Source organism: Brachyhypopomus gauderio, chromosome 2, assembly GCF_052324685.1.
Source record: "Brachyhypopomus gauderio isolate BG-103 chromosome 2, BGAUD_0.2, whole genome shotgun sequence".
Classification (NCBI taxonomy): domain Eukaryota; kingdom Metazoa; phylum Chordata; class Actinopteri; order Gymnotiformes; family Hypopomidae; genus Brachyhypopomus; species Brachyhypopomus gauderio.
In genome coordinates, this window is record NC_135212.1 from 15,269,003 (window position 1) to 15,284,051 (window position 15,049).

General features: G+C 43.8%; 1 protein-coding gene across 1 annotated transcript; it reads right to left on the reverse strand.

Moving 5' to 3' along the window:
* Positions 1-1,156: 1,156 nt before the first annotated feature.
* On the reverse strand, positions 1,157-13,711 carry klb (klotho beta). Its single transcript, XM_076988374.1, has 5 exons — positions 12,612-13,711; positions 11,538-12,051; positions 11,153-11,421; positions 9,909-11,058; positions 1,157-1,682 (listed from the first exon to the last, which is right to left on the reverse strand). Exons 1-5 carry the CDS (start codon positions 13,377-13,379, stop codon positions 1,255-1,257), a joined length of 3,129 nt encoding a protein of 1,042 aa, XP_076844489.1. The 5' UTR covers positions 13,380-13,711; the 3' UTR covers positions 1,157-1,254.
* Between the last annotated feature and the right edge of the window lie 1,338 nt (positions 13,712-15,049).

A 15,049-nucleotide genomic window follows, 5' to 3' on the forward strand; every position in this document is an offset into this window, starting at 1 on the left:
CCAGTGTAGAACTGTGATAGGATGCCACCTGTGCAACAAATCCAGTCGTGAAACTTCCTCATTCCTATACATTCCACAGTCAACTGTTAGCTGTATTATAAGAAAATAGAAGAGTTTGGGAATGACAGCAACTCAGCCATGATGTAGTCGGCCATGTAAACTGATGGAGCAGGTCAGCGGATGCAGAAGCACATAGTGTGAAGAGGTTGACAACTTTCTGCAGTCCATCACTACAGACAGCCAAACTTCAAGATTAGCTCAAGAACAGTGCAGGGAGCTTCATGGAATGGGTTTCCATGGTCGAGGAGCTGCATCCAAGCCATACATCACCAAGTGCAATGCAAAGCGTCAGATGCAGTGGTGTAAAGCACGCTGACACTGGACTCTAGAGTAGTGAAAGCACGTTCTCTGGAGTGACGAATCACGCTTCTCCATCTGACAATCTGATGGATGAGTCTGGGATTGGTGGTTGCCAGGAGAACGGTACTTGTCTGACTGCACTGTGCCAAGTGTAAAGTTTGGTGGAGGAATACAGTGTTATATTTTGTAATAGCAGTATTGAACAGATATTCAGATAATGAATTCCAGATATAATGTGCAGATCAAACCTGAACTGACATGAATACGAAAGCATTTGTATATAACAACATATATCATCTACAAAGTTGTTATACCTTTACTGATGCCTGAATGAAATTCATGTTGAAGTTGAAGTTGTAATTCTGTGATAAAGTCACTAGATGGCATAGTTGTTCAACATTTGCTATTCTTCAAACAACCAACTGAAGAAATGTTTAATTATGCATTATGTAATAATTTTATTACACTTTAATCACAAAATGTACATTTAAACAGTATATACAAGAACAAGCCAGGTATATTTATTAACATATCAAACATGCAAACAGAAAAAAACCTTTGAAACCAACTTTGATATACAAACATGAATTTAAACAATTAAATAAAACACAGACAGTGTTATGTATAAGCTTAAAATTACACCTGTTTTCATGAACACATTTGTAATCAGCTAAAATACATTTTGGCAATCAAAGTTTGACATATGATAAAAATAAATCTGATATTTATTGATTTATTCGTATATTTATTTATTCATTTATTTCATACATAATACCTGAAAAAGATTTAAAAAGAGGATAGAATGGAGTGTTTTAGTGAAAAAAGCCAATATGAAATACAGAATGTGTTTAACATCGCTTCACTTCTTCTGTCACTATGGGACGACTTCAGACATCAGACTCTGCATTCCATCCTTTGCATGGCAAATACCTGCTGTCGGCGTGGCAACGGTGCCACAGCTTGGACCATCTTCCTCTTGCTCCTCCTCTTCCTCTTCCTCCTGATCGCCATGGCCACGATGGCACCAGCAAGCACAAGCACGCAGGCAGTCAGGCACACGCAGGAGAAGACCAGGGGGTTGTTCTCAGCCATCCTGGCACACAGCCAGCAACCCGCCTGCCTGTCACTCCGCTCGCACAGCGCAGGGTTGACACCGGGGGCCAGGAAGCCACGGTGTAACACCAGGTCCCGGTACACAGAGACAGACAGCTTGGCTCGGGCGCGGTGGTGGGAGGAGGTGAAGAAACCAAACTCAGGAGCATGACGGTCCTGGAGCTTCCAGACGTAAAACCCACGTAGATCGATGCCATCTAGCTCACGTGCTGCAGAGAGGGATAGAGAGAGAGAGAGAGAGATAGATAGAGAGAATGAATAGAAAAGAGCATTAAACCAGGAGAGAAAGAACTCGTGTGTAAGTGGATTCAAACCCTCTCCATGTGCTCATTTAATGCAAGGAAACTGCTCTACACATTATGTACAATCACCAGTTAGCATGAAAAGTCACTGGACAAAAGGTCACTCAAAAGGTCACTCAAAAGCCACATCAATCCATTCTAATCTAAAACCGTTAATCAATAATCAATCATTCCAAAATCAATTGCTACTGTAATATATACTGGAAGGTCATATTGGGCCATCTGGACCTTGACCACCACTTATTACAAATGTACTAATGTAGAACATTAAAAGTCAATATGTACAATCATTTGCTTTAGTAATAACTGGGTTAGCCAACAACCATTCACCATCTTGAACCTTTTAATATTGTTATTGCTATGTATGTACAATTGTTGGAATATCTATAGGTTCCTTCACCTCCAAACCTTGAATCCAAAATCCAGTCCAGGGTTTTGACATGGCTAATATTCGATTTACATCATACAATATATAGGCAGTGTACATTCAAACATAGGTGGATATTCATAAAAGCAGACCTTCACATGAGTTACTATTGTCTGCTTTCTTTTAGGATCACAAGATGTGTAGCTATAATACAGGTCCTTCAAAAAAAAATTAGCATATTGTGATAAAGTTCATTATTTTCCATAATGTAATGATAAAAATTAAACTTTCATATATTTTAGATTCATTGCACGTGTTGGTGCACCAACTGAAATATTTCAGGTCTTTTATTGTTTTAATACTGATGGTTTTGTCATACAGCTAATGAAAACCCAAAGTTCCATATCATGAAAAGGTTCTCTAAACGAGCTATTAACCTAATCATCTGAATCAACAAATTAACTCTAAACAACTGCAAAAATTTCTGAGACTTTTAAAAACTCCCAGCCTGGTTCATTACTTAAAACTGCAATCATGGGTAAGACTGCCGACCTGACTGCTGTCCAGAAGGCCATCATTGACACCCTCAAGCAAGAGGGTAAGACACAGAAAAAAAATCTGAATGAATAGCCTGTTCCCAGAGTGCTGTATCAAGGCAACTCAGTGGGAAGGAAAAAGTGTGGCAGAAAATGCTGGACAACGAGAAGAGGTGAGCGGACCCTGAGGAAGATTGTGGAGAAGGGCTGATTCCAGACCTTGGGGGACCTGCGGAGTCTGGAGTAGAAACATCCCGAGCCACCGTGCACAGGCGTGTGCAGTAAATGGGCTACAGGTGCTGCATTCCCCAGGTCAAGCCACTTTTGAACCAGAAACAGCAGCAGAAGCGCCTGACCTGGACTACAGAGAAGCAGCACTGGACTGTTGCTCAGTGGTTCAAAGTACTTTTTTCAGATGAAAGCTAATTTTGCATGTCGTTCGGAAATCAAGGTGCCAGCCAGAGTCTGGAGGGAGACTGGGGAGAAGGAAATGCCAAAATGCCTGAAGTCCAGTGTCAAGTACCCACAGTCAGTGATGGTCTGGGGTGCCATGTCAGCTGCTGGTGTTGGTCCACTGTGTTTTATCAAGGGCAGGGTAAATGCAGCTAGCTATCAGGAGATTTTGGAGCACTTCATACTTCTATCTACTGAAAAGCTTTATGGAGATTTTTCAGCATGACCTGGCACCTGTTCACAGTGCCAAAACCACTGGTAAATGGTTTACCATGGTATTACTGTGCTCAATTGGCCTGCCAACTCTGCTTACCTGAACCGCATAGAGAATCTGTGGGATATTGTGAATAGAAAGTTGAGATTTTTTATTGAGATAATTGAGTTGAGATAATTATTTGAAGGTTGAAGTTTTTTGTATTAAAAACACTTTTCTATTATTGGTCAGATGAAATATGCGAATTTTTTTAGAAGGACCTATACAGTTTAAGTGACCACACTGAGACCATTGTGAAGAGACTGAAGACATATTGAGACCATTTTGAAGAGACTGAAGAGACACTGAGACCATTTTGAAGAGACTAAAGACATTGAGAACACAAATCCGTTTACACGAAAACACAAAAAAGTAAACCAACCTGAATAAGTGTCAATCTATTAATGCCATTCAAAAACATTACATCACAAAATAACTTAGATTGCACTGAAAGAGTGTTTGCTCCTTGGGAATCAAACCCATGATCAGAGTGAGCTAAAGGTACGTTGGGCAGTAAATCATCAAAAGGTGTAGTACAGCAACAGTGTAATGGTAACATAAGGCTTGATGGATGAGCCAGAGCAAGAGTAGAGTGGAGCATCCATGAAACACAAATAACACAAATACATTTACCACGCTGAGACACAGATAACACAAATACATTTACCACATTGAGACACAGATAAAACAAATACATTTACCACTCTGAGACACAGATAACACAAATACATTTACCACTCTGAGACACAAATAACACAGATACATTTACCACTCTGAGACACAGATAACACAAATACATTTACCACTCTGAGACACAAATAACACAGATCAATACATTTACCAATCTGAGACACAAATAACACAGATACATTTACCACTCTGAGACACAGATAACACAAATACATTTACCATTCTGAGACACAGATAACACAAATACATTTACCGCTCTGAGACACAAATAACACAGATCAATACATTTACCAATCTGAGACACAAATAACACAAATACATTTACCAATCTGAGACACAAATAACACAGATACATTTACCACTCTGAGACTGTGACGGGCAGGGTGTGCGAACCAAAAGGAAGCGATCACGCCAAGTCTCAGGGAAAAAGGATGGTTTAATATAAAGTGTGCAAACCTAAAACCCGTGCAATAGATCCAAATTAAGGATATAATGACCAGCGGTCAACTGGTACAAAGACAAGACATATATAGACAGACAAACGACCATCAGGTGGGAACGGATCACGGGCTCCGCCCACCTGAGGGGCGTACACGACGTCACAAAACAACAACAACACAGCCGCTGTGGACAGAGGCGGCCGGTAGGGGGCCGCCTCACCGTGACAGAGACACAGATAACGCAAACGAATACATTTACCACTCTGAGACACAAATAACACAGATGAATACATTTACCACTCTGAGACACAGATAACGCAAACGAATACATTTACCACTCTGAGACACAAATAACACAGATACATTTACCACTCTGAGACACAGATAACACAAACGAATACATTTACCACTCTGAGACACAAATAACACAAATACATTTACCACTCTGAGACACAAATAACACAAATACATTTACCACTCTGAGACACAGATAACACAAATACATTTACCACGCTGAGACACAGATAACACAAATACATTTACCACTCTGAGACACAAATAACACAGATACATTTACCACTCTGAGACACAAATAACACAAATACATTTACCACTCTGAGACACAGATAAAAAATTAGTCCTGTTTTACATTTACATTTACATTTATGGCATTTAGCAGACGCTCTCATCCAGAGTGCACGAAGTACACGAAGTGCTTTGCATCTGATCACAATTTTAGTCCTGCCTCAACATGTTAGTCCTGCTTTTACGTGTTAGTCCTGCCTCTACTTGTTAGTCTTGCCTCTACGTGTTAGTCCTGCCTCATGCAGCATTCCACCTTTCTCCATCCCAGAATTTTCTGCATGAAATCTCACGAAAATTTTAAAAAATTGATATTCAATTTGAAATTCAATTACAATTCATTCAATTCAATTCAATTCATTTGAAATGAAATTCAATTACAAATAAAACCACTATATCAAAAAAGGCCATTCCAATTCTACCATATAATCAGCACATATAAAAGTATATAACAGAACAAAAAAATTGAAAAAATAAATATAGGTATTTTGGGAATCAGTGTCCAAACAAGGGTACCGTACGTGTGAAATCGGATATTTGACAGCAAATTGTGCAAAAACTGCACCACATACAGGCAACTTAATTATTACTTCAACATTGCCACTGGAAGTACTTTGAAACATAAAACATAGATCAGCCTTCTTCTACTCCATCCATGAGATAATGACAGGTGAAAATGACTCTTAGTTGATTTTTTTCTAACTTTGGGAATTTTTCTTGACACAACACAACTTACAGCACCAGAAAGTACATAAATCACAAGTATACAACTTTCTAAACATACAAAAAAATTCAGCCTTCTAACTGTAATAGTTTTAGAGATATTCACATTCAAATATTGCTATTTAGCCACTTTCGCAAAAGATGCGTCTGATGGTGGGGTTACAAAAACGGCTGTATGTTACGGAACAGCTCCGGACCCTTCCCTGTGGGCGTGCCGCTACGTTGTCTGCGTGTCGTTTTGTCCATGTTTGTACTTCCGTGGGTGTGGGTTGTTTGTGAGCATGTTCGTTTGTTACACCTGTGCCTTGTCTCGAGGTCACGTGAGTCTGTGTAATTCACCTATTTAATGTGCGTTCGCGTGGGGTCTAGTGCTCGTCTTTGTCTAAAGTTTCGTGTCAGCGTGAGTGTGTCTGTTGGGCTTGCGCTCCGCACGGAGCTTTCACGTCAAGAAGTGTTTAATAAACGTCTTGTGTTGCACCATTCTCGCTCGTCGTGCCTCCTCCATCGAGCGTGACACTGTAACTCTTGAAATATTGAACATGGAACAGAAATACTTTTTTCCATGAAACATATCTGCCTACAAATGGGGAAAGTTTGAAGGGATTCTGAGATGGTCAGGTGGGGACCATTGGTTGAGTTTATATGGAATGACCTACAAGTCTTTATTTCTTTCTAACTTTAATAATAGTATAATAAAACTGTTAACAGTGCCTGTGTTCTCATCCTCATTAGGCCATACACATGGACACACACAGACACACACGGATACACACAGACACACACAGACACACACGGACACACACAGACTCACACGGACACACACAGACTCACACAGACACACACAGACACACACAGACTCACAGACACACACGGATACACACAGACTCACACAGACTCACACAGACACACACAGACACACACGGACACACACAGACTCACACAGACACACACTCACACAGAGCATCAACCTCCTCCTAGATCTGTTGAGGAATGTGTGTTAGTTGCCCTCCATAAACACCAGCTCTAAAACCTACATGAGCTGATAAGGAATGTTGTGTCCTGCAACCTTTAAACTTTGACTTTGCTGAAAGTAAAAGATTGTACGCACAAGAGATAGTAGATACTGTAGATAGTAGCAAAACAACATGTTCATCAGAATATACTTGACGCTTAGAAGCAAATTTGCAAATGTAGTAATTGGGAGCCATTCCTCTCTAGTGCACGCTCTCTAGTGCACGCTCTCTAGTGCATTCTCTCTAGTGCACTCTCTCTAGTGCACTCTCTAGTGCACGCTCTCTAGTGCACTCTATCTAGTTCACTCTCTCTAGTGCACTCTCTAGCGCACGCTCTCTAGTTCATGCTCTCTAGTGCACTGTCTAGTGCATACTCTCTTGTGCACTTTCTCTAGTGCACTCTCTCTAGTGCACGCTCTCTCTAGTGGATGCTCTCTAGTGCACTCTCTCTATTGGACTCTCTAGTGCATTCTCTTTAGTGCACACTCTCTAGTGTACTCTCTCTTGTGTGTTCTCTCTAGTGCACGCTTTCTAGTGCACTCTCTTGTGCACTCTCTCTAGTGCATGCTCTCTAGTGCACGCTCTCTAGTGGACGTTCTCTAGTGCATGCTCTCTAGTGCACTCTCTCTAGTGCACACTCTGTAGTGCACACTCTCTAGTGGACTCTCTCTAGTGCACTCTCTAGGGCACGCTCTCTAGTGCACTCTCTTTAGTGCACTCTCTAGTGCACACTCTCTAGTGCACTCTCTAGTGCAGGGGTACTCAACTGGCGAACCGCGGTCCGGATCCGGACCCGAACGCAGTCCTGTCCGGACCCAATCTCATTCCTGATTAACTGGATACGGACCAAAAAAAAAACTGGAGCATTTATTTCAGGGCTGTTGAAAAAACACTCGTCACGAGTGTTACGTTGGCCACCCCCGCTCAACAACTTACGTTCGCCACCCCCCCTCCCCTTCAACAACTTACGTTCGCCACCCCCGCCGCACCGGACCTCAGGTCACAGGTATCTGCCAAAATTGGACCGCGGACAAATTTAGTTGAGTACCCCTGCTCTAGTGCACTTTCTAATGCATGCTCTCTTGTGCACTTTCTTTAGTGCACGCTCTCTAGTGGACGCTCTCTAGTGCACTCTCTCTAGTGGACTCTCTCTAGTGCACTCTCTTTAGTGCACTCTCTAGTGTACGCTCTCTAGTGCACGCTTTCTAGTGCACTCTCTCTTGTGTGTTCTCTCTAGTGCACGCTCTCTAGTGCACACTCTCTAGTGCACTCTCTCGTGCACTCTCTCGTGCATGCTCTCTAGTGCACGCTCTAGTGCACACTCTCTAGTGCACTCTCTCTAGTGCACGCTCTCTAGTGCACGCTCAAGTGCACACTCTATAGTGCACACTCTCTAGTGCACTCTCTCTAGTGCACGCTCTCTAGTGCACGCTCTAGTGCACACTCTATAGTGCACACTCTCTAGTGCACTCTCTCTAGTGCACGCTCTCTAGTGCACTGTCACGTAGGGCTACGCCCCCCTCTCCTAGCTGTCACTCCAGTTTCCCTGCTCCTCGTGTCTGTGTTGTTCGTTGCTCGTTGATTCCACCTTGTTGTCTGTTTCTATGGTTTCCTCCCCAACTGCCACGCCCGTGTCGTCAGTGTCTCCAGCTGTATCTGGTTCAGTCCTGTGTGTTTATATCCCTGTGTTTCCCTAGCCTGTTGTCGGTTGTTTTGTGGATTTGTGTTTTTCATCGCTGCTCCTGGTATTTACTATCTCCGTTGTTCTCTCTCTGTTCTTGTTACCCTGCCTGGTTTTGTTATTGTTCTGTGTCCGTCATGCCCATGTATTTGTCTAACCTGGATGTCTCTCCTGTTATGACTCCTTATTAAATCTCTCTCTCCTCAGCGTTTGTGTCTGCCTCCTTGCTCCACAGCTCTAGCTGCGTTACATGCACTCTAGTTAAAAAGAATTAGTATGAAAAACCTGGAAGTCAAAGTTGAAATTAGAACAATATTTTTTGGATTGGTTCTCACTAATGATCAGTCACTTGGTTCTTTATCCATTTTCATATATTGCATTATTAATTTCTTAACAAAATGTTTTTATTTGCTTATTGTAATAACGCAATTATATATATAAATTTTGTGTTGTGTCATTTCCTCATCCAGTGTTGATCAGAAGAGAATGGACTCTGCCCATCGGAGTCTGGTGTTGACACAGCGCTGACACATTTAATCAGATCAGCTGTGTTTCATGTACATGTAGACCTAGACTGAACATATTTTCTGTGTAATTAAGCCAAATGAAGTCTAATGAAATCTAATGAAGTCAAACTAAGTTTAATCTGCCATAAACCAAAGGCCATGTTAAAGGAACTGTTGTGCTCTGATATAAATATTAATGTTGAGTTTTGTCATGGTTTGAGCACTCTGCAAATGTGCAATTGTGTGTGTGTGTGTGTGTGTGTGTGTGTGTGTGTGTGTGTGTGTGTGTGTGTGTGTGCACCACAGCCCCTTAGTAATCACTTGTGTGTTGATGGTTTAATGTGGACAAAATGTTTTGATTAGGGTTAAAATCACAGTTGACAAATATGGCACATTTACATTTTTACCTTTATGTTTATATAACTGCGTATACTGCTAGATGAAAGTATGGACAGGAAACACAATAGGAATTAACTGATTTGAAATGACTTGCTTACATGGGTCATTTTTTTAAATGGTTGGATGGTTTTATGGTTTAAACTATTCCTCATGACCTGATTTTAGGCTAAATGTAAACCCAACTATTGTTCTAAAATGTGGGAGAAAACCTACAAATACAAATTTTTACTCCAATAAATGTGCACTGGGCTTGAGGCCAGTCTAAGTCTTAGTCTTAGTCTCAGTCGTAGTCTTAGTCTTAGACTTGGGATGAGTCAGTATTGTTTGGTTCATTCACAAATCTGCAACTGGACATTAAATATTTAAAATCTTAAATTGTTTCACTGTTATTCAATGTGCTGTGAGCTGATGGTAATACCAGTGTACATACACATAGAGCTTTAGAGTTTTCTAAATTTCTAGATTTTTAACGTCATTCGTTTGAGCTTACCCTTCAGCGCCTCCTGCAGGTAACTCCTTATGTAGGTCTGTCTCAGCTGATCATCATGGGCTGCCTGGTCATCAATACCCGTCGCTGTGACAACAATAGAACGAGTGTCTCCGTAACGATTCTTTACCCAGACGAGGACCCTGCGGAGGCCCCAGGGGGTGAGAGTCTGGCCCTTATTTGAAGCAGGCCATGTGGGGTCAGCCATGAAGGAGCAGCCGTGCTCATGGGCAGGAGCCTGGGGCCCTTGCCGTACGTCTGGCCGCCTTGGGTAAACCAGCCGTGTTGTGAAATGATTAAGGGCGATAAAATCTAGAGCCCCTCGGAGTTCTCGTCTCTCCTCCTCAGAGAAGTAAGGCAAGTGTAAGGGGCCTGTTTCCAAATATTCATAGCAGGTATTTTGTCGGTTTTTGTCGGGGCAGGCCAGGTCCCTCAGGAAAGGATCGAGGAAACGTCCAAGTTCAAACAGCAGGAAGTGTTGAACAGTGCTTGCATGCGATTTCAGGAACGGATTTGCAGGTTCCACCCAGTCGGCATGCACTGCAAAGCTGACTTGCCCCCCCTGCTGGCGGAAGTGCGTGTGGTAAACCTTCCATGCGCGTGCGTGAGCCAACAGCAGGTGGCGCTCCACCGCCCGCCCGCTCCCACTGTACACTTCTGTTAGCCGGTTGGGCTCGTTAATGGTAATCCAGACTGACACTAAGGCCCCGAACTCCCGATAACAAAATGTGGAGTAGTGGGCAAAAGCCTCCACGATGCTCGTGTTCATCCAGCCATCTTGGGCGTGCAGCGGCGTGGGCAAGCCCAGGGTGGGAGAGGTGAAGCTGGGGTGGTAGAGGGTGGCGGCTGCCTGGATGCCTCTCTTCCGGAGCTCCGTCAGCATGCAGCGGTAAAAGCGCACCACTTCCTCGTCCGCGCTGGAGGCGTCGCCCTGGGGGAGGAGCTGGGCCCAGTCCAGGGCGAAGCGGTAATGTGATGACCCCGTGACCTCCAGCAGGTGCATGTGACGTTGAATAGCCAGGAAGTCAGTGCATTGTGAGGCTCGTGTCTGAAGCGTCACCCCAGCAACAGGGTGGAGGGCGCCGTCACCTGAGAAATTCCAGCGGTACACGTGAGGATCGGTGAACTGGGGGGAGGTAGGCTGGTGTTGAACCTGTGAAAAATACAAACACTTCCTTCAGCATGTGACATACAGAAAACATCTCCCTCTTTACTGTGATTCTCTCCATCTTCTTACCCATACTCACCTGCTGGATGAAGTCAGCCACACCAAAATGGAAGTCACATGGGAAATGTCCCCTGATATTCTGATCTGTCTCATTGTTTGTGAAACCGTTGTCTTTAACGATCTGCCTGTAGTATTGTGCAGATGTCTTTGGGATCCTGACACGTTGAGGCAGGTCAAAGTCTATGTAGAAGAGTCCCCTTCTTATGGTGTAACCGCTGGTCCACTCAATGCCGTCCACCAGGGACCAAGCAGTGTAGCCAAACACCTTCACGTTCTCCACAACCATAGCTGAGACACACGTGCCAAGAATATAATTAAAGATGCGAACAGGTCTTGGCATCAAAATCATGTATTACAGGAAGAGTATCTGCACCTCATGAATACACTCCTACACGCACTCTTACCTTGAAGCACCTGATTAATTAACTTTTTCATGACATAAATAGTGATTGTGTCCTCCACTCCTACAGAGGCATTGGAGAACCAGCCACTCTCTGCCACCAGCACCTGTGGGTCCCCGTACTCCTGTTGAACCCAGCCCAGCACCTTCCTCAGGTCCAGCACCCCCATCTGGCCAAAGCGGACCTGGCCTCGCATTGCCTGCACAGTGTCTGGTCCAAAACTCAAGGAGAAGAAGTCAGCAGTTCCGTGAACCCAGAGCTTCTCCTCTGGGGTGAACTTGGGGATGAGACCCTGGTGTGTGGCCTGCAGGGATCTTGGGTAATCCCCACTTCCATGTATAGGCTCTGCAAACCAGCCAATCACAGCCTCCATAGACTTCTGACACAATTCAACATTGGCTGGTGTGGCCTGTCGTTTAAATGGCTCCACCCAGTGGGAGCCGAGCGTGATGGAGATGAGGCCACGCTGGTGGGGGCGGTACTCATCATTGTACACATGCCACGTTCGTGCATGAGCCTGTCAGTTTAGAAAAAGGAAGAAAAAGTGAGAGTTCATGTTGAGGTCAGCAGGTCATCATCTGAACACTCAGGTGAGTCTTGTGACTCCACACAGAAACCTCATGCACTTTATGCCTCTTACCTAACAAAAAATCTCTAAAAGCTCCTGTAATAATCTGTGATCCATGCAGTGCAAAGACACCTGAAGAACTTTTGCATCTCCTCCAGCCTTCAACGTCTCTCTCAGTCAAAATCATTACAACTTATTGTCCATCAGATAAATGTGGTTTATAATATATATATACATTATTGGCAGTTTCATGTTGATTGCATACATTTTGATTGTATGTAACTAATGGCAAACAGACATAGTGGACTCTGGTGAGGTAATAACGCGTAAAGTTCAAAGTTCACAGCCAAACAGAATATCCCTCAAGCATTCTTATCCTACAAAGACACATCAATGAAAATCAGTATGAGTAGAGAAAGCCACTATTATTCTGCATCAGCTCCTCCAAACCTATGATCGAGAAAAATGAACCCCAGCATTGACCTTTGACCTTGTGACCTTGCACTCACCCTGATGAGGTTGTGTGCAACGATGAAGGGGACAGCAGGGTTCCTGGGTTCCCCTGGAGCGTGGGCCCCTGTGCCGTACCCCAGAGCTGCGATGAGGAGTGGGTTATGCATCGTCATCCAGTATCGCACCTCTTGGCCGAATGTTCTGAAACAAAACTGGGCGTAGTCAGTAAAGATCTGCACCATGGCTGGGTTTGTCCAGCCGTCCAACTGCTCCTGAAGTCTCTGGGGCAGATCCCAGTGGAACAGGGTCACCACGGGCTCCACACCCATCCCCCTCAGCCTGCCGATCAGGCGGCTGTAGTGCTCCACCGCGGCGTGGTTGGGTCGTCCCGTGGCATTACCATCCGGGAACAGGCGTGGCCATGAGAGGGAGAAAGCATAAAACTTCACTCCAAGGTACTGAATTGCCTCTAGATCCTTCTCCCAAAGGGCATAACTATCACTGGCCATGTCGTCCATCACCATACCAACGCTGCTCCCCGTTCTGGGATGGCCTTTTTGGAGTTGGTGGGAGAAGTGGTCCCATATAGACGGCCCTTTCCCGTCCTGATCCCAGGATCCTTCCGTTGAGAATGCAGATGTTCCGACACCCCAGAGGAACCCTGTGGGAAACGTAGCAGACAGGAAATCGTGCTTGTTTGGTGGCTGCTGCCACAGGCTCCTGCCATCTCCTGATGCGCTCTGCACGCCGACAACCGGACACATTAGGATGAGGAGGGACAGATGAAGAGACAGGGGAGAAGAAAACGAAAGGGCGCAGGTCATCTTAAAAGAAGCCGCTGAGAAATATCTTGAGAGACGTCGCCGACTGGGTGGCAGGGGACGCTTGCTTGGAACGAAGACTCATGCTAAACCTCAAACAGGACAACTTCAGGTGACTGTACCCGAGAACCAAAATCTGGGAGCAGGAGAAGACGTCTGACTGCTTTACCTGCCTGAAGTGTCTTTGACTCTGTCCCTGCCTCTGTGTTGTCAACCACGAGACACACACACACATTCAAAAGCTCTTGGACAGCAGGAAGGAGGCCCACTGATCAATGATTAACATGTACTCTAATCCTCAAGCAGGACTATCTGTCCTCTCTTCCTCTCTCTCCCTCCCCCCTTCCTCTGATAGGGAGAGAGTGATGGTGGGAGGGAGGAATAGTGAGCAGGAGATGAATAAAGGGCAGAGAGAAAGAAAAAAAATGTTCTGTTTACCACTCTGTTGTTTGTTATTATTTATTATATAATGTATTAAACAAGGCTATTCATGAAGCAGCTGTTTCAGATATCAGTAATTGAGACTTTAACAAACGAATAGATAAAATCCAACACTGAGAACATCCCAAATTAGTTTTTTTACATTCAGCCCTGGAAACTATTGGACAAACTGGTCCATGTTGAACATCAAATCAAATTTTAAAAAATGTCACACCATATACCATTGAATCAACCATGGTGATTAGATCAAGCTGAGGATGATCTGATCTCTGAGCCAGAGATGGTGCAGGTATCGAATCATTTGTGACCCTGAATTAGATGATGATGATGCCATGATGCAGCCAAGCAGCAGAACCAGAAGATCAGATTACACAACACAGAAAAACAAAACAACAAACACGCAAAGGCTGGGAAATAAAAACCATTTAGTCAAGAGTGTGTGTGTGTTTATGAGAGAGACAGAGAGCGAGAGAACGAGAGAGAGAGAGAGAGAGAGAGAGAGAGCGCTCAAATTTCTGTTAAGTACTCCACATTTTAACATTGCTCAGTTACAGCTCAGTGAACACAAACACAGAGTAATGAAAAGAGAGAATGTATGTGTATGTATTAGAGAGAGAGAGACCTCAAATCTCTACTAAGTGCTCTACATTGTAACATTGCTCAGTTAGAGTTTAGCAAACACAAGATCGCTCTATTAGTGAGTTTGAGGTCTGGAAGATGATTTGTGATGATTTTAATGAAGAACTGAGAGTTTCATTTCGTCATTTGCCTGATCATTGCCCTTTAGAAAAGGAAACCTGGCTAGAGTGTGAGGTTATTAAGTTAACACATCACAGCCATTACATGCATCTGCGCCATTGTCTGTGCATTAGTGTATTTGCATTAACACAAAGTCCATTAAACACATTGTGTTTTTGTGGTTGTGTCTATTTGCTTATTTCTCAAAGGTTTATATTAATTTCCATTTTCCACCATGCTGCTTGTACTGTTCACTAAAAGTAGAACACTCTTGTGTGTATGTGACACATGCACCCCCCCCCCCCCCCCCCCCCCACACACACACACACAAGTACATTTGGAGCCCATTTTTCTAAATTTCCACGTAAAGGCCCATCCAGTTCGCAGATGAATAGTACTGAATCCAGTTATCAAGTCTCAGCATGTACATCTTATTAAGATGGTGTCACACAGTGTTTGTGGTGTCTCACAACCAAGGGTCTCAGATTTATTTT

Bases quoted from the DNA above. Each gene is read 5' to 3' on its own strand.
- klb (XM_076988374.1), bottom strand. From the start codon at position 13,379: ATGACCTGCGCCCTTTCGTTTTCTTCTCCCCTGTCTCTTCATCTGTCC. The intron at 11,422-11,537 runs GTAAGAGTGCGT...CGTGTGTCTCAG, and splicing joins AATTAATCAGGTGCTTCAAG to CTATGGTTGTGGAGAACGTG. The intron at 11,059-11,152 runs GTGAGTATGGGT...TATTTTTCACAG, and splicing joins TGGCTGACTTCATCCAGCAG to GTTCAACACCAGCCTACCTC.